At 36.5% G+C, this 26,417-nt stretch overlaps 3 protein-coding genes across 8 annotated transcripts in view; 2 read left to right on the forward strand and 1 right to left on the reverse strand.

The window, feature by feature from the left end:
* The first annotated feature begins 972 nt into the window (after window positions 1-972).
* LOC127431243 (sulfate anion transporter 1-like) lies at window positions 973-7,597 on the forward strand. Of its 5 annotated transcripts, none has more exons than XM_051681593.1 (4): window positions 993-1,075; window positions 3,003-3,145; window positions 3,647-4,297; window positions 4,895-7,597. In XM_051681593.1, the coding sequence occupies exons 3-4, from the start codon at window positions 3,674-3,676 to the stop codon at window positions 6,410-6,412; spliced, it is 2,142 nt and encodes a 713-aa protein (XP_051537553.1). In that variant the 5' UTR covers window positions 993-1,075; window positions 3,003-3,145; window positions 3,647-3,673; the 3' UTR covers window positions 6,413-7,597. The 5 variants fall into 5 exon arrangements, with proteins under 5 accessions (XP_051537551.1, XP_051537553.1, XP_051537552.1 ...); XM_051681592.1 differs by having other exon boundaries at window positions 1,016-1,075; window positions 3,008-3,145; XM_051681591.1 differs by lacking the exon at window positions 3,003-3,145 and having other exon boundaries at window positions 973-1,075.
* Window positions 7,598-8,117: 520 nt separating this feature from the next.
* On the forward strand, window positions 8,118-15,652 carry LOC127431152 (protein regulator of cytokinesis 1-like). Its single transcript, XM_051681433.1, has 14 exons — window positions 8,118-8,272; window positions 8,862-8,994; window positions 9,084-9,206; window positions 9,490-9,723; window positions 10,751-10,921; window positions 11,317-11,466; window positions 11,578-11,728; window positions 12,310-12,446; window positions 12,536-12,631; window positions 13,049-13,195; window positions 13,393-13,488; window positions 13,885-14,001; window positions 14,965-15,063; window positions 15,276-15,652. Exons 1-14 carry the CDS (start codon window positions 8,256-8,258, stop codon window positions 15,339-15,341), a joined length of 1,737 nt encoding a protein of 578 aa, XP_051537393.1. The 5' UTR covers window positions 8,118-8,255; the 3' UTR covers window positions 15,342-15,652.
* LOC127431153 (5-hydroxytryptamine receptor 4-like) overlaps window positions 15,406-26,417 on the reverse strand; it is a 32,914-nt gene continuing 21,902 nt past the window's right edge. For both annotated transcript variants that reach the window (XM_051681435.1, XM_051681434.1), the window contains one exon: window positions 15,406-17,134. In XM_051681435.1, coding sequence (XP_051537395.1) covers window positions 17,044-17,134 — 91 coding nt within the window. In that variant the 3' untranslated portion in view covers window positions 15,406-17,043. The remainder of the gene's footprint in view (window positions 17,135-26,417) is intronic.

The following is a 26,417-nucleotide window of genomic DNA, read 5'->3' on the forward strand; positions in this document are numbered from 1 at the left end:
GGCTTCTTTTAAAGAGTTAATAAGTAAAGGACTTTCTGTTCTCACAACATGTTGTAGGACTAAATACTCGGATGTTTGTTGCATTAAATCTGCAGAATTTGAATTATGATGTTCAAGCATTAATAGATAATATGTAGTACAGTGCATAGTACACTTACAATATACTGAAGCCCTGCCAATAAATCTAGTATGCATTTCAATTATAATAATAAAGGCAGTAGTCTTGTTCTAAGAAATACATTGTACTAATCCACTGCAAGTGTACACAACAAATAAAAGTGTCCTGTTTTCCAGTAGAAATATCTAAAATTTCAGAGAATGTATCTTGAATTAAGTACATTTTTCATACTCCATTGGCAAATTCTTTTTACTTGTTTTAAGCATAAACCTCACTAAATTTTGTTAGATTTATTCCTAAAATAAGAAATTGCCAATGAACCAAGGAAATAAACTTAATTCAAGATGTATTATCTGAAAACAAGTCTTATTATCTTACACAATTTTGCTTCTCAAGTAAATTCATCTTGTTTTAAGGATGTTTAGATATCTCCACTGAAAAACAAGGCAAAAAATACTGATTAACACAATGTATTGGCAGTATATGTGAGCAGACTAATGAATGAATCATGGTGAAGTCATGTCTATACAGATAATCATCAAATGTATGCTAACTAAGTGTAGACTACACATGGGAAAGAAAAGTTAGCATCAGTGCAATAGTTAAGTTAAGCAAAGAGAATGTGATCTTATTTCTTCTAGCAGAATACATTGCACAAGTCATCCTCAGATGCATTCAGCCATATATTCAGAAATTCTATCTGGTGACTGTGGGTGGCACTGTTTCTATGGTGATCAGCTCAGCAGCAACCCACAGCTTCCCATTCACTCTCTCTCTTCCTCTATCTCTATCTGTCTATGATTGGTTGCTGAGGGTTAAGCAACCAAAGCAACATATTTACCCATAATCCTTTTCTGCATTCAGCCAAGCTAACCAGGCAGCAACTGCATATAGGGAAATACAGCAGTGAAGGCATGGCAAATGTGTTCTCCGTTCTACTCATCCGCTCCTATAAGGGTGAGTCCCTGTTTCTGTCCCAAGATATTCTTTCTCAGGAAATATATGGGGGAGGGCTTCCTCTTAGAACAGGCAACCTTTATTAGTATGATAGCACAATAACCCTTAATAGGAAATGTACTGCTGCCAGACATTTTCCACATTTATGTCATGTAATATGTTGTGTTTCATTTATTTAATGACATAATTATGACAATTTTATTCATTCATAATTTTATTGATTTTCAGATGCTTTACAAAATGTGGCAAATAACCAGTCCCCACACATTATCAAAATTTATTTTCCACTACACTGGGCAGAATGCCTGAAAATGGGAATTCATGATTTTGCCAAGAACCATATTTGGTTGGTCTGTCCATGTCGTTCATTCATAACTTAAATTGCATGCCTCATAACTTTCATATAGAGTGGACAGAGTGGATATCTTACTATACAGCCTGCCAGACTCGACAAAGGAATGACTGTAAAAAAATAACCAGAAAGGACAAAATTATTCTTAAATTCAGAGTCTTTCCACCACATTACAATGGAGTCTCACAGTTCGTAGAATGAAACTGAGAGATTCCCTGAACTGGCCTTTTGTTATTTATTGACATAACAGTAATACATAATGAAGTAATAGAAAAAGAAAAAAATAACCAAAGTATATGACAAAATCATACTCTTTCCCCTGATGTCAGAAACTTGCAAATCCACAAATATAACCAGTGAGTACACTTTTTGAGTAAACTTTTCAAATATTCTATAATACCATGATTGCCATTAACCTTTTAAAGCTTTTCACTGATAAAATGCTCCTACACCATTATTTCTGTGAGGCACCCATCACGAGGGACCTTTATTTAAAAGCAGAACATTTACAACAAGTGACAGAATTATTTGATTGAGTCATCCTAAATGTAAATCTTATTTAACACAATTTCACGCAGTATAGTGCCATGGAGCCACTAATTATCATGGTTCTGATGATGCACAAAGAATTAAACAATGGCACCTTGATATCTTCAAGTCAGCATGAAATTTTACATTTTGAATAGACTGTAAAAGTAATTTCATAAAAAAAGAAAAAGGCCAGAGAAACTAAATAATCAAAGATCTTACAGCAGTGTATCTTTTGGACATTACAAGTCATTGACCGTCTTTGCATTGCCTGCACTTCTATGACTAGTTCTCTAAGCCACTCTATAACTCATTTAACTAAACGGTTCAGATGAAACTTTGATTCCGTTATTTTCATTGTGTTCGTGGAATTAGATTATGTCTGAACAGAAATGTTTTGCTCTGTCTGATAAGAACCAATAAAAGATTGACTCTTTGCACCCCATTGTCAGGATGCCCCACTATTGCACAATGCAGTGCATTACAAACTAGCATATGTTTAACCCAAGAGGGGACACAAAACTACCACCTTCTTCTTCTTCAGCCAATGAAAACAAATGATGGCTGGAAGGGGGGACTGCATCAAGGTTTTTTGGCTACTGAGTTGCACCATTGCATTTCATTTTGCTAGAGGGAGGCGGGGCAGAGAGAGGTGACTGCATAAATATGAGCTTTGTTCTTTTTTATAACTCATGCAACTTTTGTGGTCGTGTCTTTAACAGACCACTTATTGAGGTGAGTGTTGCATTTACTAGTTTATCACTTAGATTGTAATTTCTCCCTCTTATGTCCTAACAGTCTTTTTCCAGATACCTTGAGCATCTTTACATTTTTAAAGGAAAATTTGCAGAGGAAACAGAATAGTTTTCGTATGTCAATGGCAGTTAAATTATAGACCTATAAACTTTATGAGATAACAACATGGAAATTGTCTTATGTTTAGGTGGAGATTTTATGAACTTTTTATGAGAAATGCAACCTGAATATTTCGATAGCATGCACAGAGTTTGATTTGGTTCAAGTCCATTTTCTTTCATTGTCAAGAAGGATAGGCACATCCATGACGGTTCAACGGCAGAGATTTTAACTGCTCCCTGTTTGATGAATCAGTCCTGGGAACATATTAACTAATGAGACATTGGACATTATAACTCTGGTACTAAATTGCTTTGAACAGCCTCTTCCCTCTGGTAAGCACACAGATGCATATGTTGTGGTACATTGGTGCAAATATTACATTTCTACTTGTCATGTGTTGAGTGAAGGTTGCTGCTTATTTTTACTGACTATGAAAGGTAAGGTATTTTACCATAATTACCACCGTAATACTACCATGTACTTCTGCAAATACATTCAATTTTGTAAATGTCAATAAACCGTATAATAGTGTTAGGTGATGAATCATTAAACGGTACAGTAGGTGAGATCAAGCTTTGTTTCCTGGTTTTGCAGCTGTAGACTCAGTGATAAGGGAAATTTGTAAGAATCATTACTAACGATTGGTTAATCTTGTCACAAGCACTTAATGATACCTGAAGAACTGATTAGTGTATCAACTTTGATAATTGTGTTAACTCGTGTTACTAATTTTTACATTCACTCTATGCACAGTGATTAATCAATTTCCCCTAAGCATCCTGTTTGATCTTGGAGACCACTTTTTGATCAAAGATCCCTTTGTCCCTTTTCAGGAGATGTCCTAAAAGCCTCATCAGTGTATGATGGGCTGCTCATCACTGGAAGCCATGGAGGACCTAAAGTCGGTGGCTGTAGGCCCTTTGAAGCGCAAAATACGACAGAGGAGAAGAATTAGTGAGATTATCAAGGCCAAGTTGCAGCGAAACCTCTCCTGCTCAGTACCTAAAGTGAAGAGTACTCTAACAGGCCTCTTCCCTGTAGTGCAATGGCTTCCAAAGTACAAAGTAAAGGAATATATTTGGGGCGATGTGATGTCTGGGCTCATTATTGGCATCATATTAATTCCTCAAGCCATCGCTTACTGTCTTCTGGCTGGCTTGGATCCTATCTATGGCTTATACACATCCTTTTTTTCAAACATCATATATTTTTTCATGGGGACATCAAGACATGTGTCAGTGGGTATATTCAGCCTCATGAGTCTGATGGTTGGACAAGTTGTGGACCGAGAGGTCTATCTAGCAGGCTTTGATATGAATGAAGACACTAAGCAAAATGCGTTTGACGTTGGGTTAAATGGCACTGGAGACACCAACAGCACTGTAGTCAACTTGAAGATCATGGCGTTGAATATGGAATGTGGAAAGGAATGCTATGCCATTAGTATTGCTGCAGCTTTAACGTTCCTTGCTGGTGTCTACCAGGTACGTACTCTAAATTCTTAAAGGATGAATTCACTCAAAAATTCTATCATCATTTACTCAACCCTGATGTCGTTCCAAATCCACATGACCTTCTTTCTTCTGTGGAACACAAAAGGAGAAATTTTTAAGGATTGTACTGGTAGTTTTTTCCCTATGCAGTTACAATTAATGGGAACTGATTTTCAAGCTTTAAAAAGGACACACCATAAAAGTATCATTCAACTCCAGTGCTATATTCAGAGTATTCTGAAGTCATGCAATAGCTTTGTATGAGGAGCAGTCAGAAATATAAGTCATTCATATAACGCATGAGTCGTATGGCCTACTTTTATAATACTTTTATGGTGCTTTTGCATGTTTTTTGAAGCCTGAACACTCCAGTCCCCAGTGTGTGTAATTGCATGGAAAGTATGACCAATTCATGCTTCATAATTTCACCTTTTGTGTTTTACGGAAAAAGTATGTCATATTGGTTTGGAACAATATGAGATTAAGTAAATCATGACAGAATTTTCATTTTGGTGTAAATTAAATTATATCTGCATAACAAAACAAAGATGCAGGTCATTGCATTCACGTGTTGTATTTCTTCCTCAGGTACTGATGGCCGTGCTTAGGCTTGGGTTTGTCTCAGTTTATCTCTCTGCCCCTATGCTTGATGGCTTTGCCACTGGTGCATCATGCACTATTCTCACTGTCCAGGCTAAGTACTTGCTTGGCCTTAAGATCCCTCGCCACCAAGGCTATGGCACAGTTGTGGTCACTTGGATCAACATTTTCAAAAACATTCACAAGACAAACTTTTGTGATTTGATAACAAGTGCCATTTGCATTACAGTACTGGTTGCAGGAAAGGAGCTACAGGATCGGTACAAGGACCGTATAAAGATACCACTTCCCACAGAACTGGTAGTAGTGGGAGTTGCCACTATAGTTTCCCACTTTGCTGATCTAAATGGACAGTATAGCTCTAGTATCTCAGGTGCCATTCCAACTGGTTTCATTCCCCCAAAGGTGCCCAGCATTGAACTGATGCCCAGGGTAGCATTTGATGCCATTCCATTAGCTGTCATCAGTTTTGCATTTACCGTTTCCCTGTCAGAGATGTTTGCTAAAAAGAACGGTTACACAGTTAGGCCCAACCAAGAAATGATAGCAATTGGGTTCTGCAATATAATTCCATCTTTTTTCCATTCTTTCACTACAAGTGCTGCTCTTGCCAAAACAATGGTTAAAGACTCAACAGGATGCCAGACTCAGGTCTCCAGTGTAGTGAGTGCCTTAGTGGTTCTTTTAGTCCTCCTCTTTTTTGCACCATTTTTCTATGCACTGCAGAAGTGTGTCCTCGCCTGCATTATCATTGTCAGTCTGAGGGGCGCCCTGCATAAATTTCAAGATGTCCCTAAGCAGTGGCGTGAAAGCAAGATTGAAGCAGTTGTCTGGATGGTTACCATGAGCTCATCTGCTCTAATTAGTGTGGAGATTGGATTGCTGATTGGGGTGGTCTTTTCCATGATTTGTGTGGTGGTCCAGACTCAAAATCCTAAGGTTGCACTACTGGGACAAATTGAACAAACCAATGACTATGAGGACATGGAAGAATATGATGATCTTTTGCCAGTTCCAAAAGTCAAGATCTTCAGATTTCAGGCCCCTCTCTTCTATGCCAACAAAGACTTCTTTCTAAAATCATTATACAAAGCAATAGATCTTGAGCCATTCCTTGAAATAACCCGCAGAAGAAAGCTGGAGAAAAAAGCAAGAGAAAAGGCTGCAAAGAAGACCAATGGACTGGAGCAAACAAACGGAGATGTTAGTATAAACTTGATTTCAAAAGAGTTTGATTTTCATACAATCATCTTGGACTGCTCCTCCATCTCCTTAATAGACACAACAGGAGTGAGCACCCTTAAAATGGTATTAAAAGACTATAAGGAAGTTGGTGTGAGTGTAATTCTAGCTTGTTGTAACACAACAGTTATAGATTCTTTAAGAAGAGGTTGTTTCTTTGGGGCTGGTGAGAAAGACATGGAAAAATTGTCATTCCATACCGTCCACAGTGCTGTTTGTTTTGCCACTGGTATGGCACAACCAGTTAATGACTCATCTGTGTAATGTGTCCACAAAAGGGCCTCCACAGCTAAAAAATAAATAAAAAAATATTTTCTATTAAAACAGATAAACCTATGTAACTCTTGAAATATTAAACTCTGTGAAAATGTCCTCATGTTAAACGGAAAACTACTCCTTTTTGAGTGAAAACTTAATTCTGAATGTTCACCTATAGTGCAGACTTTGCACAGTAAAAAGTTAAAATGTTGTTACCTTAAGGAGCTAAATGAGGTATTCCTTATGGAGCTAAATTAGGTATTTCTACATAGCTGACTTGACCCTTAAAATGACTTTTATAGGTGTAAATTAATGCAGTCAAGTTGATAGAAAATAATTTAAATAATATTTTTGACTTGAATGAAACATGAAGCATTTTTAAGGTATTATTTTACACTGTGGGTTTTTATACATACTGAAAAACAAAACTGCATTTATGCTTCAAATTAAATCTGTGTGTGTGTGTGTACATATTTATACTACATTGTGGGGACCAAATGACCCCACAAGGATAGTAAAATCTGAGATCACCTACCTTGTGGGGCCTTGCCAGCAGTCCCCATGAGGGAAATGGCTTATTAAACATACTAAATGGCTTATTAAGCACACTTTTTTGAAAATGTAAAAAGGTTTCTGTGAGGTTTAGGGGTAGGGTTAGGGGACAGATATTATCGTTAGGTCTGTATAAAATCCATAAAATGCATAGAAGTCTATGGAGGGTCCCCACAATGATATAAAAACAAGGGGGGGGGTGTGTGTGTGTGTGTGTGTGTGTGTGTGTGTGTGTGTGTGTGTGTGTGTGTGTGTTGTGTGTCTGTTTTACTAGATTAAAAAATATCTGTGTTTTCTGAACTGTTTTGAATGACAAATCAAGCCAAATCTCTTTGGAGAATGTACATAATGTGACAGATCTCTGTAGTATTAAGTGCGATTTTCATGAATAACTTTCCGTTAATTAATGTCTTTTCTTTAATGTGTCATTTTAGTAGCACGCGAGGAGATTTTGTTATTGTATTTTTATTTTTTTTCACCTGTCAGTGATAATGGCAATTACAAACATGAAGGACCATGAGAAGTCAATACAGCTCTGTGATTTTATAGTTGCCTGTTATACCTGTTATACTGTATTTTAAATGTCATGGTGTTTTATGGTCATCTTGGGGAAATAAAAGAGACTGTGAGAGGTAAAAATTCGAGTGGAGATGCAATTACATTTTAAACCAGTGTCAATAGCTGGAATTTGAATTCCAAAGTGCTACACTTGAGGTTGCCTCAAGGAACAACTGGCCCTATCTTTGCATAGAAGCACACACAAAAACAAAAGTTGTATTACAATATACTAACACCTTTGTCGAAGATATTCCACAGACTACACTACTCCATCAGATCTTTTGGTTTGGTGGAGATAATTAGGCCACTGTTTCATGCCACCATAGTTCATCGTTTATGTCAGTCTTGTTACAACACAGGTGCACAGTTTAGCTATGTGCTCATTTCACAAGAAATGTTATCACATAAACATCGTAATAGATTATGAATGGCCAACCAGAATCATTTATATCACAGCACTGGCTGTCTGGAGGACATACAAAAAGCTAACTATTTGCTTGTGATAAGGAAAATATTCCACTCCCGAACGCGTGGTGGCGCTTTACCCTGAATGAAATATGAGTCACTTTTTCTCTTTGCATCCAGTGAAGAAGAACAGAAGACGTCAGCTGCAATTCAAATTTTTAGCGCTCGTTATCGGAAGAGAGAGAGAGAGAGAGAGACGGGTGTCTTTTAATTCATACTTATATAGGCTATTATACAGTTTATCGACGTAGGGGTGCGTGAATACAGTACAACGATGTCCTGTCGACGAAGGTAAGTGTGTGTATTACACGCAAAGACTGTTAAACAGCCAGCGCGAACTAAATAATGTTATGGCTCTGTCTCAAAACCTAGTGAGCTGCCTGCCTAAACAGTATTTTGGGGCATGATATGTGCTTTAGAACGTTTGATGTTTGCCTTCCAATTCGGTTCCAATGTCATTTTCGAACGTTCGACCTTGAAGTTTGAATTTTCGAATCTTGAATGATTTGAAACAAATGTATTACATGCGTATTCTGAGGCTTTTTGCATGGCAACGAATTTTTCCACATAAATTGAATTGTTTTAGTCTTTAATAAATTAAAAGACCAGCCTTTATTTAACCTTTAGTAAGTGTAATTTATTACTTTAAGTACAGTTGTCTAAAATGTTGCTGATATGTTTCGATGTTATCAGCCGTGTTTACATGTAGGAGTTTACATGAACCCTGTTACTTGGTAATTAAAAACCATATAACATAAACAATAATAATGGATGTATTATCCATGAATTGCTGTCCCCATATGTTTTTTGTTTTTTTGGCATGTAAATCTACCTCAGTGTTCAGTTCATTGAATTTATATCCTTGTGTTTGCATGAGCAGTGAAGCTTTGGCATTCTCTCTTGTGACCGAGATCAATCATGCAATGGCGAGACTGGTGGATATATGGGACAGCATTGGCATCATGGAAGATCAGAGGGTGGAGAGAATGCAAACTGTGAAAAAGCATATTGATGTAAGTTCTGCCTTGTGGCAATCATACCATCTCCCTCTCCCCTATTAAGATGCAGGCTTAAAACTTTGCAATTACCCATGTTCTTCCAGGGTCTTTTACATTCCATGATCATGGAGGAAGAGGCCTTACGTCATCGCATCAGGGCCGATATCATTACCTCCCAGAAACAATTGGATACATTGTGCTTGGAGCTGGCAGTGGAGCCATTTAAAGTAAGTCTTGTGATGTAATGTTACATTATGTAGAAGAGCCTAGAATGACACTTTCCCCTAATCGATAAATCTTGTCACTTTTGACCTTCTCAACTCTCCATCAATTAAAGTCATACAACACTGTCATAATTGTGACATTGTCTGTTGAATTGATATTTGTCAGAACATATTAAGCAAAGTCCAAGGAAATAATTTCATTACATTTTCCATTTTATTGTAGTTTTGACTTGTTCACAGAAAGTGCCAATTTTCCTTTCAAATGTTATATTACAATCTTTTATAGTTGGAGGAAGGCCTTACGGTTCTGCAGATGGAGAAGAACCTGCGTTGCCATGTTGAATCTCTTCAGAAAGAGAAGAATGACCGTCTGAGAGAGATGAACGATCTGAGAAAGCAGGATGAGGAGCTGTGTGTGACTCTGTGTGCCACCCCATATTACATCCCAACAGGAAGTGTGCCCTCTCAAACCCAGCTGCGGGAACTCCAGGAGCATGTAGAGAAACTCTGCATTGAAAAAGTACACGTCACTTTGAACAACTGCTCTGGGAGGGATCTGTCATCCTTTTTTTTTTATTTGGAGTTGTTCTTCTGGTTAGGGCTGCACCAGCTGTGCATACGGTCTCACTTATGTTGAGACGTAAAGTTCACACTAAGGGCTTAGTAACTACTAGTTAGTTTGTAACTAAGTCAGTGCTTAATTTGGTTGCACCACCTGTTCTTAAGGCAAGACTTAACTAGTAGGTCGTAAGCTCTCCGTGAAGGAATGTGTAGTTGCATAATATGACATTCACTTACATTGATCCAATAAGCAGCTTTCAAATTTGTACACAGAAGTATTAAAAAGCTGTGAATTTCAGTTTGATCTTGTTACGGTTGATGTTCAAACCGTGTTTGCTCTCGTGACTGTCAGCTGTAATAAATTATATCCCCATTGAAATATGATACTTAATAAAACAAGATTTCATTAATGGTATATTTAGCCCATGTAAATAACAATATTCAATAACTGTATAGAAAATGAAAAAGGGGCAATAAATAAATACTAATACAACAGGCTGGAAAAATAGACATTTATTCATTTAAATATTTTGTATATGTTGAAACTTGACACTGGGCGGCATACACAGGAAAGTGCACCATTAGATCGGTTTTATGCTGAAGTTGTTTTCTCCCGTAAATATAAACGAGTGTAATTCAACATCATCATATAGGCTATGTCGAAAGGACTGAAGCTTGTCAACCAAAACGAGCTCATTAATGTCACAAAATATCAGTCTGCTTTTTTATTCCAACCGTTACTCCTTGTTGGAGTCTTCTGTAAATATTTAGTTTACACATAGGGTTACGTTCTACCTAAGTTTGATGGTGCAACGCTCACATATTTTGTAGTTCGTAAATTGTGACTTAGTGCCCATTTACGCCACAACTAGGCTAAGCTGAAACTTGCGTATAGCTGGTGCAACCGGCCCCTGATCGCTTGTGAGTCTGTCATGAATGTTTTTGTAACTTGTCATAGCTTAATTTGAGCTTTCTCTCTGTTGTAGGAGAGCAGGGTGAAGGTGTTCTCTGGGCTCAGGGAGGACATCAGGAGTCTGATGGATGAGATGGGACATGAACCTGAAAACAGTCTGGAAAGGGAGTCTATCTGCCCCGATACTGACATTTTTCTGCTCACACATGACAATATCAAAGCCCTGAAGCTGCTGCTCAGCCAGGTACTACAGTTTAAATGTTAATTTATAATAAATACCTTTTTTTTAAAAAGGTGAAATGTGTAAAAAAAATTGTATCTGTCCCAGCTTAATATGTAGCAACAACTATAAGTAGGTTTATTCCCCTGAAAAGTGTAAACACTGTGGCTCTGAGTTACTATTTTAATATTGCTCTGTTTCTTTGGGCATCCTGACCAGCCTGATACAGATGCGGGTTTTAGTCTGGTTTGCAATGTGTCTTGATCGCATTCTGTCTCTCTTCCTCCCCAATAATTTCCTGTTGCACTCCACTAAAGCTAACTCAATATAGAAGCAACCCCCCCCACCAAATAAAACAGAAATGGGCAGGGTCTTGTGCTGACTGCAACTAATATTTAATAAATACTTACTGCCCACAGCTGGAAATGAAAAAGGAATCCTTGATTTCAGCCAAAGACAAACTCAAGGAGCGAGCTACGAGCCTGTGGAATCGTCTGAGTTGTCCAGAGCCGGAAGGCGAGGCATTCCATGAGGCTGCCATGAGCACTCTCTCTGATGATATCAGACGGGTGAGAGCTAATTTGTGTCTAACCCACAGGATGTCATATCAGGATACACAGATCTTACCGTTCCTTGCGGTTTACCAGTGCAATGTTAATGGAGTGCATTTCCTCTTGCAGTGGAAGGGCGTTGTAGAACATCTGGAGGAACTGCAGATGGCTCAGCTCGAGGACGTGATTGATAAGGTCCGACAGGAGCTTGTGGTTCTGTGGGACAAATGCATGTTTGGACCAGAACAGAGAGAGACATTCAGTGTTCACTTCTGTGATAGTAAGTTGCATTTACTTTAATGAACGATAAATGGAATAGTTAACTTCCAAACCTGTATGACTTTCTTACACAATGCAAACACAAAGAAGATATACTGCAGAATGTACTGGTTGCTCTTTTCCATGCATTACATTGAATGAGGACTTGAGCTTCCAAGGTTCAAACAGGATGCAAAAGAAGAATAAAAATGGGTCCATACATCTTGTGTGCAATATTCCAAGTAAAACGATAGCTTTGGTTAAGACATTTAAGTCGTTATTCGTTATTCAAGCCTGGCTTTCAAGGAAGTCAAACAGCTGGACAACCCCGACATTATTCAGCACTGACATGGAAAATAGACGACACTCTGCATGCGCCAAAATAAACTTTTTTTAAATTACACATCATCACTCTCCTACGTTTATCACGATTTTACAGTCCCAGCCCTTGCTATTCACTATAAAACTTAACATTTTGCTTAGCTTTCCTTTGAACGTTCATAAGTGAAGTAGCAATGTCCGATTTGTGAACAAATTGTTCACTTACTAATGGAATAGGGTATAATAGGATATTCTGGTTACCACCCCACTGCTGTTGAACAGATCATTACACAGAGGAGCTACTGGCCCTGCATGATGAAGAGCTGCTGAGAATGAAGGCCTTCTATGAGACCGCTCAGCCAATTCTGGAGGACCTGGAGAAATGGAAGAGGAACTGGGCTCTCTTTCAGGAGTTTGAGGTTCTCGTAGGCATCTTATGGGCAAAGTTTACACTTAACCTGATGTGATTTCACATGTTTCATTATGTTTAATATGTTTGCCTTGTCAGAGAAAGGCTGCAGATCCAAATCGATTCAGCAACAGAGGAGGGTCTTTGCTCAGAGAGAGTAAGGACAGGGCCAAAGTGCAGAAACTGCTCCCCAAGGTACTCAAAATAAATATTTCTGTTGAAATAATATTGTAAATGTTGTGTACAGTGTCAGACACCAACTTTCCCATTGCCCCCTTGATTTGATTTTTGGTGGCATTTTCCCTGATCTTTTATGAGGGCTTATTTTTTTCTAATCATATAAAAATGCTGTGTCATCCTTTTTATGTCAAATACTTAAATAAATTCATTAACAAATTCTCAATCTGAATAATTAGTTTGGACGTGTATCAACTGTTACCCATTAAATTTAATTAACTATTTTATGTGGTAATATGTATAACTAAGCCTAGAAAAGAATATCATGATCTTTTTTTAGATGTTGCGGAATTTCTGATCCTAGTTGCGAACCAAAAAAAAAAAAAAAAAATTATCTGACTAGTATTTATGGAATATGTATTTATACATGCACAGCTGGAGGAGGAGTTAAGATGCCATGTGGAGGAATGGGAAAAGAATAAGTGCACCGCCTTCCTTGTGCAAGGGCAAAGGATCATGGATTTCATCTCCAGCCAGTGGGAAGAGCATCGTTTGCAGAAAGATAAGGAGAAGAATGAACGGGTGAATTTGACTTTATGGCTGTTTGCTCTGCTGTTAAAGGATTTAATTAGTTTTACTTAAGATATCAGATAGTTTGTAAACTCACAATACGTGCCATAAAGTAATTTAGTAGAAATAGTAAGTGAACTGTAATTCATATGTTTGGGTACTTTATTGCATGAGCGCTTTTTTAGACCATGATGATTTGTGCATTCCAGATGACAAAGAAAGCTGAAATCTCTCAGTTTAAAACTCCAACAAAGAGAGCTCTTGGGTCGGCATATACCACCACAACCCCCAACAAAATTAGAAAGGTAACTATTTTCTCACTGATAGTGTTGTATTCAACAGGGTTCCCAAGGCCATGGAAAACCAGGAAATATAAAGTCATTTTAAAACTGGGATTTCCAGGCCTGGAAAAATCATGAAAATTAATGCATACTTTTTTTTTTTTATATAGTAATGGGAATATCTAAGGTGAAAATGTATTTTAGTATGCACTCTTTGTGAATGCAATCTCTTAAAAAAATAAATAAATAAATAAATAAAATAATCATTATCCAGTTATTTGAGTATTTATAAAAGTCATGTAAATTCATTGGTCAAAAGGTATGGGAACTCTAATTTAAAAACAAGCTTTTTAATGAACAAATGAGGCGGGGGGGTCTTCAAATTGTGTAATCACCATTCTGTAACCATCTTTCTGCCAGATGCCCAATATGCTGGTACCCTGCACTGCCACAGTAAGCAGTGTCAGTAGTGCCAGTAGCAGCGGTTCCTCCACCACGTTTCTGTGTGTGCCAGGAAGGCCTCAACTCTCTGCCAAGGTAAAACGCCTGCTTGTGGCAATCAAAACTCTGTTCAGCCCTATGCTTTCGGCTTAAGATCAGTCCAAAACACTTGTGGTTAAAATGAAGTGAAGTGTGAAAATAGAGACGTTGTCTTGGCTAACACTAGATGACACTGTTGTGTAAAAACAAAATTCAGCACTGTATGCAAACAATCCATCGCAGGGTCAGAAATGAGCTAGTGTCCAGGACAAAAATGCCACCGGAAGTGACAGAAATGTTCAAGATATTTAAATTCTGGGGGCAAAATTGGCTTTTAAAAATATTTATATTATATAACATTTCATTTTTTATAATCTAGGTCTTTGTAGTTAGGGGTTTAGTGCCTCTGCAGACACTGTTGTGACTTGTATCTAGTATGACAAATATCTGTATAGCAGAGCTTTTATTGTGCTATGATATCTTGTGCATTATTCAGGGATGCAAACTTCTCACCTTTTAGCTGAAGACACCTTTTTTAAAGCTAATTCCAAAATTGGTTTGGTAAAACTTCCCACATTTTATTTATTAAAATCACTTGAAATGGGTACTTTAAGCTTAAAAGCTTTAAATACAACAAACAAATCAACTGAAAATACACCCCTAGCACACCTGCATTGACTTGCTCACCTTTTTCACCTCTCATGAGTTTGCATCACTTATTGTTCAGATTGAGAATTTAGTTTAATTAATTGATTCAAATGAAGTATTTGAAATGAATGGATGACACACTGTGTGTTCTTGCATGCTTTGAAAATCAATTCCAGGGCTTAAATATTGCCCCTTAATAAAAAATATTAATTTCTCATTCTGACACTGATCTGTAGTCAAAGAGAAGACAAGTTCATAATAGACATAATGTCACATCATTTGAATTTTCTCAGTGGTGCAAGAAATTAATTGGTGTAATTTTTCTTGAAGACTGGCTCTGAGGGTTTTTTGTCTTCTGGTTTGGTCCAACAGAGGAATAAAACTACAGAGGCCAGCTCTGGACCCCGTGTGCCGCTGCAGGAGTTCAACAGTGACAAAAAGCCGGTTCCTGTGAGCTACTCAGACTTTACTGTAAGTGCAATCACTCAGCACTCAACAACTTCCGCGGATGTTTATTAAACGTAAATGGAACATCAGTAATCAGAAAAATAATCATTTTTGACTACAAATTCACATAAGATTGTTAACATTTTAAGGTCCATGCATTATTCTAATGAGTGATGACTCTGCTTAACTCAAAGATGTTAACAAATGTATTTTCATTTTTGTTTCTTCCACTACAGAATGAGCTCTCCAGGAAAGCCAGCTATGATGCTTTTCTTAATTCTACTGTTAAAGACATGCTGTGATCGTCTTGTCAACATTGAAACTATTTGGTTTTTATGTATTTATTTTCCATGAAGCTTAGGTCACAAATGGTCATGTTTGTATTAAGACTGTACAGCACATTCTCTGTTATTCTCAGGTGTTTTTCTTATCTAGATTTGACGAGTGTAGTGACTTTTTTCAAAGACTTGTTTTAAATACTTTTTTTTTTATCTTGCCCCTTGCTCTTTTATCCAACTTCTTTTATGCTTACTTATCTAGTCAGAATATGTATATATTAACTCATAATAGGGTCAGTCCTTTGCATTTCTTTGTACATACAGCACTTTTTTTTTCCCCTCAAAAAATAAAATGCTTCTTTATACATTTCTAATTAAATATTAAAATCTTTCTTTTTTTAGTCTGCACACTTTATACATTTCTTCACCCTGAATTCTCCTGAATACCTAGACGTAAAGGCTTAAGTTGTTTGTAGTGATATATGGATATGTGGAGTGGATGCCAAAGCAATTGCACTTCAGAGAGCTTACTGTTATTTTTTTTCAGATTATCTCTATTACCACATCAAGTTTAAGTGAAGCTGGAAAAGAGCAAAACATCTGTGGCCTGGTGATTGGATGTCTGCTGTTTAATTCAATCAGAATAAACCCATATCTTTTTTGTTTTGCAAATTAAACAGATCTTTGATGCTAAAGTTTAAATATTTGAGTGGTGTTCAATGTCTAGACATGTAATTGGCTCATTTGAGCAAAATGGTGAAATGGGCTGATCATGCTAATGCTTTCAATGCCATATGAAGAATTATACAATTAAAATGGTTCACCATTTAGCTGTCTCTTAGGAACCTCCATCGAGCTGGAAGGAGCACAATGAAAAGAACAATGGCATATCCATCAAACACAGGCTTTTATGTAATGGATAAGACAAAAATGTTATTTAAGTGCTGAACAGATGCAATGCCGAGTAAGAATGTGTTTGTTTTTGTTTTTTCGAAACAACAGATATTAGATCTTCCAGATACACTGTACAATAAATTCAGTCAGATTACACAGTGATACAATAAAAGTAAAAAATGTCACACAGTGACAAATCACTACTTTTCACAGAAGTGCATTGCAAAAACTGCATGTAAAACATAAATGCATTAATGATTAAAGATGGAGTATCTATTTTCTCATTAGTCAGAAAATCTGCATTTAAGGAAATGGTTTGCAGGATGCAAGAATAATCCCATGCCTAAATGATGGGGCGCTTTCACCCACCTGCTGAGGAGTATGTACTGAATTTGTCATTGTTTGTCATACTTTACTGCTAAAGTAGACATGTTCCTCTGAACTTGAAAGATGAGAACCACTTGAAAAATTTTCAATCTGATCAAGAGACATTTCTCTTTAAAGTGCAGTTTTTGTCTTCATTTTTGTGTGTGTGTGTGCTTTCTCAAACTTTCCCCAGCTCCTTGAAACATTCCTGGACATATATTTTTTTACACTGATTTAAGCAGTTCTGTAAAATGCCTGCATGCCAAATTCATTTTAAAAGAAGTTCTGTGAAACAGGCCTACTGGATATAGTCAATCATAACCCTGTTATGTATCATTGAAAGTGAACACCCATGAAAAAGGAAATTAGAATGAATCGAGAATCTCTGGTTCGAAATATTTCCTATGTGGGCTGATGGATGTATAATCATCAAATGGCATCTGTAGGCATGTGAAGTCTGAGGCTATTAGGCAACAACAGACTCCTGCGACTCCAGCTCACTTGACAGGATTCGGTTGGAATTGTCACTGTACCTTCGGTTTGGTAGAAATGACGATCTGAAGGGTAGAAACACAGAAAATGTTAATATAATATTCTGCTTTCTTAGAAAAGAAGCAAATACACTTCAGTGTAAGTTTTACTTTTGTTTGCTATTGGCTTTGTAAAAAAGTAAATGGGTAGCCGACGCAACGTGTCCGTGGACTGTATCTCTATTCCAGATAAAAAATTGAAAATTTAAATCATAATAAACAATTAGGATTTCCAGCACAATTGTGGATGGAAATAATTATAATCAGGACCATAGCCAGGACATGATCCCCCCAATATTCAGATGTGGTCGACTCGTATATTATTATTTGCCTAAATCGTTGGTTGCATCCTTAAGTAGATTTAATCATGAGACACATATGTTATAATTGGTGGCTGTGACACATAGCTGAGCATTTTTTTACTCTTAATGGATGTTTGTCCTTTTCATGCAATAACACTTTAACAAGGTTAAGTTAGACGTAAATGAAAGTGTCTAAATATGGTCAGAGAAATGCATTTCTCATTAAGTGACACAACTGCTTGTCTTGACATTTTGTACAAAACCATTAAGACTGTTGCTTCTAGGGATCCATTTTAAATCAGCTTTTTGAAATTGTGTTTTCTCTAAATCCTAAAATTCTCTAAACATATGTAAATCAAAGAGAATCTAAAACAAAGTGTCTGGTTTAAAACAATTTGGACTTATTAAGAGTTCTTGTGTATTTGAGCTCAACAACGTTTTACCTGAAGAACAATATTAATCACAGTGAATGTTGATGTTACTTAAATCCCAAAGACATTATGACAAGGAATTTGTACTCAGCATGTCCGAAGAGACTTATGTTAACTACAGTACATGAATCTTCGCCAAAATCATCACACAAGTTTCTTTCCTGCCAATGGACAGGAAAGAAACACTATCTGGAAGTTCACAGGAACAAATTGAATGTACAGTTTTTTGTTGCAAGCTTTCCGTTTTTATTTATTTTTTATCTTAACATTCTAAAAGGCTCTATAAGTACAAAGAATCTGTGTTCCTGTGAGGCAGCTTTAAAATTTCATATTGTGTTTGGTCCATCTCTATCTTTACTTTCATTACTCTCTATATTGTAATGTAGAGTATGTCCACTTTAAACTTATTTTCAGCAAATCAGTGACTTTCAGCAAATTATTGGGAAACAGGGTCAGAAATTAACTAAGGCTTGGGGCAAAAATACTGTTAAAAGTGACAAAATGGCCCACACATTTCAAATGTGCCGAAAAAATGCCCATGTTGAGAATTCAACTTTTTTCATATCTGCTGTCTAACAAATTTGATGTTCTATTCTAGGTCTGTCTAGTTGTAGAATGAGTTTGGAGCCTCTGCTGATACTATAGTGTTTTAGTATCAGCAGATATTAGTGGGGGCAAATATTGTCCCATAATAAAGAAAAATAATGACACTGGTTGTGAACATACATTGGCTAATTAATATTCATGAGTAAAGTTGAAAAGGTTTATTGTCCTCTCAATTATTTCCTACACCTATGGTTGAATCAGCCCATGGAAACTTAATTTTAATAAAAACATGAAGCATAATGTATGGCAGAAACTCTACAGCACTACAGCAAGTATTAGGAAACCTGTGGTGCTCACTGCAAATCTGCAGAGGATCAAGTTCTGCATTCAAGAGCATATCTAACGACTCAAACAGTATCTTAAACTGAACATTCTAAAAAAAAAAACATTCTAAAAGACATGGATAATGAGCATCAAATTCAGTTTATCGAGCATGAACAGGGCTCCACAGGGTTCTATGCACAACATGCCGTTCATTTAACAATGATACAGCACAACAACAGCTGTCTGGCAGAACGACACAGCTAAAGAATGTGTCATGGGGTTGCTGGGGGAGTATAGAGTAATTGACTCATGTGAGTTTGACTTGAGGAAAGTTTGGCAGGGTAAGACTGAGGAATTCTCAGCCTGACTATGTCACACAAGCCACAAACTCACTAAGTTCCTCAGCACATTCTCAGCTCTCAGGCTGGTTTTCTTTCTTCAATAAAAATATGACCTCTCAAATTGTAACTCTCAGTTAATTGTATGACACCCCCATAAACTGATCGGTGTTTCCTAAAAGTCAACAAAAACACTAAAGTTAGGGGGAAGTTTTTCATAATCTTAAAAGCCTTTTGATCTAAAGGCTTATGCTTAATTGATTGAAATTAGTTTTGTAGACAAATATAAATTGTGCACCAGTATGAATTTCTTCCTTTTTTTCTGAATAAAATTTTAATGAAATTTGCTGTAAATTAGTCCTGATTTATTAGAAGCAAGTACATGTTCTGTGATATCCAGAAGAAAATTTTAATAACTTCGAATGACTTTGAAGAGAAATCTAATCAAATCATTCTGATTGAATTAACCGTTAAACATCAAAGAATGGGAACTTTATTTAGAATGCCTTGCAACTGTATGGAACAAAGTTGTTATATGTCATTATCCAAAGTTTAACAGGGCGGGATAATTTGCTAAAAGATGGACTTTGCTTAGCCCTTCAAAAGCAGCAAAACAGTTGGTTAAGTTCAGTTCGGAAAACAAACCGTGAGTATGAAGTTATATTCTTGACCAGAACTTCTTAAAATGCCATTTAAATTAATAATCAGTCATTTTACCACATAATGTCTTTCACACTGGATAATGCAATGAAAGACACTTTGCAGTTCATTATGAATGTCCCAAAAGAAACGAGGTACCCTTTGTGTCAACATGCAATTTCTAGAAACCTTTTTCAGACAGTTCTCACGAACTGTTCTATTATAAGACTCCAACTGATAAAATCAGTAATCCAGTTCAGATGAGTTCCCCCCTTTATGAGCTACATTATTCTCCTTAATGTGAAGTAATACTCCCCATATGCCAAAACAGATTCCCACAACAGGCCAGACATGCTTTGAGCTTTGATATCTTTTGGTAAAAAAGAGCTGCCTGTCTGTGTCTCAAGTTGTTGTTTTGTTTCCTGATCCCATTTCTGACCTTTGTCAGATGTGAAGCTCAAAATCAAGTCTCAAAAATCTTTCAACATTTCCAAGAACAGGATGGTAGGATGAAAAACCGCTCAAAACTTTGGTTTGAGTCTTGTTGAATTTACCACAAAAGTACAGAGTAACTAAAATAACCTTGCATTTAGCACAACAACACCATATACCCCACAATTCAAAATTAATATTGATTGGGCAAACTATACACAGGCCAATGGTAATAAATAAGTGTTAATCTGAAGATGCACAGTGACCTAGTAGAAAGTTGCTGTAATCCACTCTTGATTAACTTCACAGATCAATAAGTGCCAAAGCAATGGACCATCCATATACATCTACAACTCTCTGCTCTTAAAATAATTGTCTGAGTGCAGTAGTTAATCTATCTCAGTCTGCACTTCTTTTAATTAACACAATTATTAGTCAAATGTCCCTTTTAAACTGAATAGTTCCAACTCTAAATTTTGATTGGATGAGCCAAAGCATTTGTAAAATGACTAAAAGCGCACCCCTGTGACCCCACATTTTAAATTAATGTGCCAAGTTGTTTGCTTAGCAATCACAACTAGCCTACAGTTAGGAATATGCTAATTAATACAAGGAATTGTTATTCCAATAATTTTCAAAAATATATTTAATGATTTATTAAACATAAGTGCCTTTTATCGTATTGCTATTGCCACTATTTTATAAAAGCAATAAGCCACTCAAGTCTGTGAGTCTGTGTGGCTCAAGTCAAAATCAAGTGATTTGATTGGATTTTAACTAGAAAAACCACCCTTACCAGTGATAGAATCACTTTAAAGCACAGCTTATCATGGCTTATTGCTTTATGTAGGTATCCTGAAATAATAATTTGGAACTAAGTGTGATTTGAAACTGAGCTCACAAGTTTATTTTCATAGCAACTGCACTGTGCTAACTGTGAACTGTGCTCAAGATAAACCAAGGAGTACGGGTGGTCAAAATTATGATGGGTCCAGAGAATGTGTGCAGATATATCTAACCAAACAAACCTTTGCGGAGTTCATTTTGATATCCAAATCAAAACATAACCACACTGAAATAGTTCGATCATTGAAAAACATCCAAAACATCTGTAACAGATGAAACCCCAAGAGGATATGGATTCCTCGCTTGGCCACATTCTTGAATAATCCGTGCTCATTTCACATGGGAAAGAAAGGATTCCAAACAAAACATTTTCGATTCGTCAGTTAGAATTTGAAAAGGGGCATATACACTGATACAGTATATTGGCCTGTACTGCAGTTCAGCCCTGCCAAATCTCTGTTTTACATTTATGTTCTAACAATCATCCCTGACAAATTTGGCACTGCTTTTACATTAGGTCCATATGTTCCCACAGACACCAGCGGTTCAAGCACTCTGGTCCCCTAAACAACCTGTCACTGGCTGTGAAACATGTTAGTCTAAACTCTACCTGTATGGTGTGTCAGTCATTATAAAAGTTCAAGTATACAAAACAATTTCAAAATTATTTTACATGCTGACTGGAGATCCATTTTAACATAATATGTTTTTTAGTCATAATTGAATAAATAAAAATGAGTAAGCCATTGACCTTTAGATTTGCAATTTAACGCATACCTACACTACTATGAAGATATAGATATTGCTCTAAAGTATCTATATTTTCATACTAGTGTAGATATGCGTTAAATTGCAGATCTAAAAGTCAACAGCTTACTCAGATGCACTTAAAAATATGAAACGTGGCTGCTCTTGGCTCAGAGCATGTAAATTAAGTTGAAACAAAATAATGCAGTCATGTATGTATCTTAAAAGTGAAATGATTGTATGAATTGGAAAAGTTAGTTGTCGCATTTACTAAGCTATCTTCAGTTGGGTGAATGAAATAGAGTTTCTTCTGTAATACTGCACACAGGTCGACAAGTTGCGCTAAATTTGCCCATGTGCAAATGGAAAACACATGGACAGGAGATTTCAAGTTTCCAGCATGCTTTACATGGGACTTGATAGGGAGAGTAAATGTTCAAATGATGTGCTATGGTATGTGTTTTCTGAAAAATTTATATTCAGTATAGAGTTAGTGTTAGTGTAAGTTTAGTTATGTTGAGATTTAGAAAAGTTTCTGTTATGTTGGAGTTTTGGGGGTTATCATTATGAGGAAGTGTGGAGCTTGAGCTTAGGTTGAGGACAGGTGATAGCTTAAATTAAATAATGGCTATTAATCCAATAAGTTTTTATTGTGCTGATCATTATATAGAGGGATAAAATTACATGGTCATTTTTAGGAACTTATGTAGAGTGATTGTCATGATTGAAAGAAATTCAACTTGTTAGGGTGTAATTAATTGATTAAACAGTCTAAATTAAAATGTTTGCTTTGGTTAAAAGTGAGAATCTTGATTTTAGGATAACTGAACTTAAGTGGCTTTGGACATAATTTTGGACAAAAGTAGATATTTTATTTAGATTCAATTAAATAGTACTGGATTAATCAAGAGTAATTAACTTAGGTTTATTGAGGTTAATAGAGTTACAGTATTTCTATGTGACTTAACTCAGTTACGTGTAATCTGTCGACACAACAATGAACATTAAATCCAACATTTCATTTTTTTTTTTTTTTTTTTTTTTTGAGAGTGGAGAGCAACAATCATTTAATTGTTAATTGGAGTAAAAATAAATTTCAGTCTCAGCTTGTGCAGTTGTTGGCTGTCATAACTCGAAGTAGTCAATGATATCAACATAACTAACCTCAGAGAGTCGCTTCATGTCATCTACCTACTCGAGTAAGGCACTGTCAAATAAAAACAGTCATCTTGACTCTGTGAAATATCTGCACTATTGAGCCACATGTTTTTAATTTTTTTTTTTACAAATCACATTACCTGCTAAGAATATACGCAGATGCGAGTGAAAACATTGGAGATCGAAAGTTGAAAACAGGCGGATCGTAGAACACTTTCACGTTCGGGAAAAAGGTGGATATTCCAAGTCTGAAGTTTTGATAATCAAGTCTGAAGTCATTCACTGATAATCTATTCCCCCCACCGCAGTTATGAAATCTTATTCACATTTGGTGTAGGGGAACGTTAACTTTTGGAAGTGAATCACTTAATTTTGGTCTGTTCCTCATACAAAGTTAAATAGATTTCAGAAGACTTGAAATATAGCACACGTCGTAAGGAAGGCTACTGTTATGGTAATTTTATGGTGCTTTTTTTGTCACTGTTAGAACTTGACAGGAACTGGTCACCATTCACTTTCATAGTATGTATAAGAGCAGTGACATCATACATCTCCTTTTGTGGCCTATGGAAGACAGAAAATTATATGGGTTTTAATTGACATTAGGGTGCATAACTGACTTTCCTTTTTGGATGAAATATCACTTTAACAATTTACACAGAAAAACAGCACATACTTATTATTACCGCAACTTTATGGCACAACTCCTTTGTAATTGCAAATTAATTAATAATAATAACAACTAATTGCTTGATAATTAGGCCATTGTTGGACATAACGAGGAGATATGCTCAGCATTGGCACCGTTTGTATTGTGGGCTGCTAAAACTTTGACACTCTGGGATCAATCTAAGCTTTAAAGGTGCGCTCAGTAAATTTATAAATGTGTCGTATATGACTTACAATGACACCTAGGGGCTTGGATGCATCATCATTTAAACACAACAGCTTTCAGTTACCGATGCCATTGTAGAAATTCACTATTCACAGTCAGCCATGATTAATTTAATCCATGAGTAAAAGTAAGATTAAGCGAGTAGTTATCGGCTGGTCATGTGATCCTAAAATGGCAGCCCCCATGAGGAGACCCTCTCCATGTAGAATAAAACCTTATATAAGGTTACTGATATGACATGATTTTATACACATGTTTTAAAATTACTATTGTATGTCCCTCATCCATAGAGAGCCTGAGCTCTTAATGAAACTCTGTTAGGCCTAAAAAATAAAAATAAATAAAACTACAGTCATGCTAGTTATTATGGCTGACACCCTAAAACATCTGAATCAATATTTAAGGCCCTCCAGTATCTTTATTGCAGTGTCAACTTCATTACAACGCTGAGTTCGTTAAAAAAAAAAAAAAAAGAAAAAACAACAACACCCCAAACCCTTCCCCACCCCGTATGACGATACGAACAACCCCCTTTTTTGGGTCGGCACTCGATATCCAATCCAAAATCTGGATAAGGCAAAATAGGTTGGGAACCATTTTTCTAGACAATAGAAAGCATTCCATGAAAACAGGAGTGTTCTGATTCCTGAATGAGGCTCCTTATTAAATTGTAAACTTTCTCTCATATGTTAGGCTGCATTTTCTTGGTTTGTGTTTCATGGGTGTGTCTGTGCAAGTCCCATGAACCCAAGTGTTTTTAACAAGTCTACATTCAAACCTATTGAAATGTACATAAATATCTCTCTTGAAAACCTGTCCAGAGGCAAAATTAAGGTTTTGGGCAGATTCCGGCATTATTCATTCTTGGAATACCACAGTCTTTAATTTTATTCTGAAAAATGCTGTACCTGTTTCTGCCTAAGTGAGAGGTCCAGAGTTCCTCAAAGGTGAAGCTTTTTCAGTTACACAGAGCGAAACGTGAGTCTGGTTACCACTGAACGGATTCAAAGAGCTCAACTAAAAAGCTCTCTGCATGAGTAGAGAGCGGACTTGAACCACATGGCTCTAGCATTAAGCTGTCCAACTGTTCCTTAGGAGAATGTCACATTCCAGAGATGCCTTAGGAACATTCATGGAAAAAAGTGTAGAATAAGGAATAATATGAAAAGAAATCAAAGGGATGTGATTGACAGTTAAGGTGGGAGGTTTGAAGGTATATTGGATTGTGGCAATTAAAGTTGTCTCTAGGGAAACAGAAGCAGGGACAGAGAGAGATGTTTTGGTTTTTTTTTACACCTTTTCTGCATCGCCAATCACCAATCATTCAGTGTTAAAATGCTTCATTTAGAAGACCAAGGCTGTAGCTTTCAGATAAAAACCTCACTTCACCTCACATTGTGTATTTGCTTGTGTTTCACAAGGACTGATTCAGTAGCAACCCCTCACATAGGACTAAGTGCAACTCTAAATCGTTCTATTTATAGCTTTTGAAAGCTGCTTTGATATGAAACACTCGAATAAGCGTTTTTTTTAAAGCAATCAAGCGAGCGGAATGTTTTTTGTTAATTGAGATATAATCATTTCAATTTCAGAGAGGACAAGCAACAGAATTTGTTATGTTGATGATATTTTAAAACTAACAATTTTTAGTTGCTTGGTCATTTTTGACGTACACTGCCATGGTAGAACAAGGATTAACTATTTAACTAATAAAGCGTTTTAACACACCAAACATTCTAATTACTGTATGTTGTAACAGCCTATTTAAATCCCAAAGAGTTGTACAAATTGTTCTAACTAATTCAGACCATATTCAAAACAGACTTGCTTTCTATTGGCACTCCTCTACCCTTGTTGATCTCAAACGATAAAATTTAGCCATGACTCCAAGAAGCACATAATGAACACATCATAAACACACACTTTCCACAAGTATGAACAACACTCTAAACCATAAAATGACATGGAGCCCACTGAGCAATGCCCTCCACTACACAAGAGGCACTTCTAAGTACACGTACAGTATCAGTATAATGTGGAATATCCTACAAGGAGCTTCTATTATCTCTTCAGTAATTGCATACAGTGTGGGAAAAAAGAGCCATCTGCTTCATGTCTTAGGTTCATTTCAGAAACAAAAGCGACGCTGTGTTTCTAATCATATTATTTGTTTTGGCCTTCCAGGATTACACTCTCTAATTGAACACAATTTACCACCATAAACACTTTGAGTGGTACAGAAAACCAAAGGTACTTTTTAAATTCTTTCTAAAAATAAAAAAGGGACAACTCATGCAGACTAGACATCAGGTTTCGTCTACAGCCAATTAACAGTAATAAAATGGGGAATAATTCCAAAAAATAATCATTGTAAGAAAGCAAATCATAAGAATCCACTCATTATATTGGTGCATAGAACTACAAGCCCTTCGCTAGGAAGAAATAAACCCAGAAAAGGTCAAAACATCAATGAAATGTGCTTGAGGCGGAAAAACACACAAATAAACGAAATGCACAAATAAAGGATGGGTATATAAATTGTGGCATATTTACACAAATCCTTAGGTTTTGGGGTGATGAAATTTCAGTCACAATCATGTGCTTTTTGTTTTGATCAAGAGCCACAATTAAGTCATCTCGCCCAGTACCACT

The sequence above is a fragment of the Myxocyprinus asiaticus genome, chromosome 40 (genome assembly GCF_019703515.2).
Source record: "Myxocyprinus asiaticus isolate MX2 ecotype Aquarium Trade chromosome 40, UBuf_Myxa_2, whole genome shotgun sequence".
NCBI lineage: Eukaryota > Metazoa > Chordata > Actinopteri > Cypriniformes > Catostomidae > Myxocyprinus > Myxocyprinus asiaticus.

Coding starts and splice junctions, on each gene's coding strand:
- LOC127431243 (XM_051681591.1), top strand. CDS start 3,674: ATGATGGGCTGCTCATCACTGGAAGCCATGGAGGACCTAAAGTCGGTG. Junction 4,298..4,894: donor TCCTTGCTGGTGTCTACCAG/GTACGTACTCTA, acceptor TTTCTTCCTCAG/GTACTGATGGCCGTGCTTAG.
- LOC127431152 (XM_051681433.1), top strand. Junction 9,207..9,489: donor TGGCAGTGGAGCCATTTAAA/GTAAGTCTTGTG, acceptor AATCTTTTATAG/TTGGAGGAAGGCCTTACGGT. Junction 12,632..13,048: donor TGCAGAAACTGCTCCCCAAG/GTACTCAAAATA, acceptor ATACATGCACAG/CTGGAGGAGGAGTTAAGATG.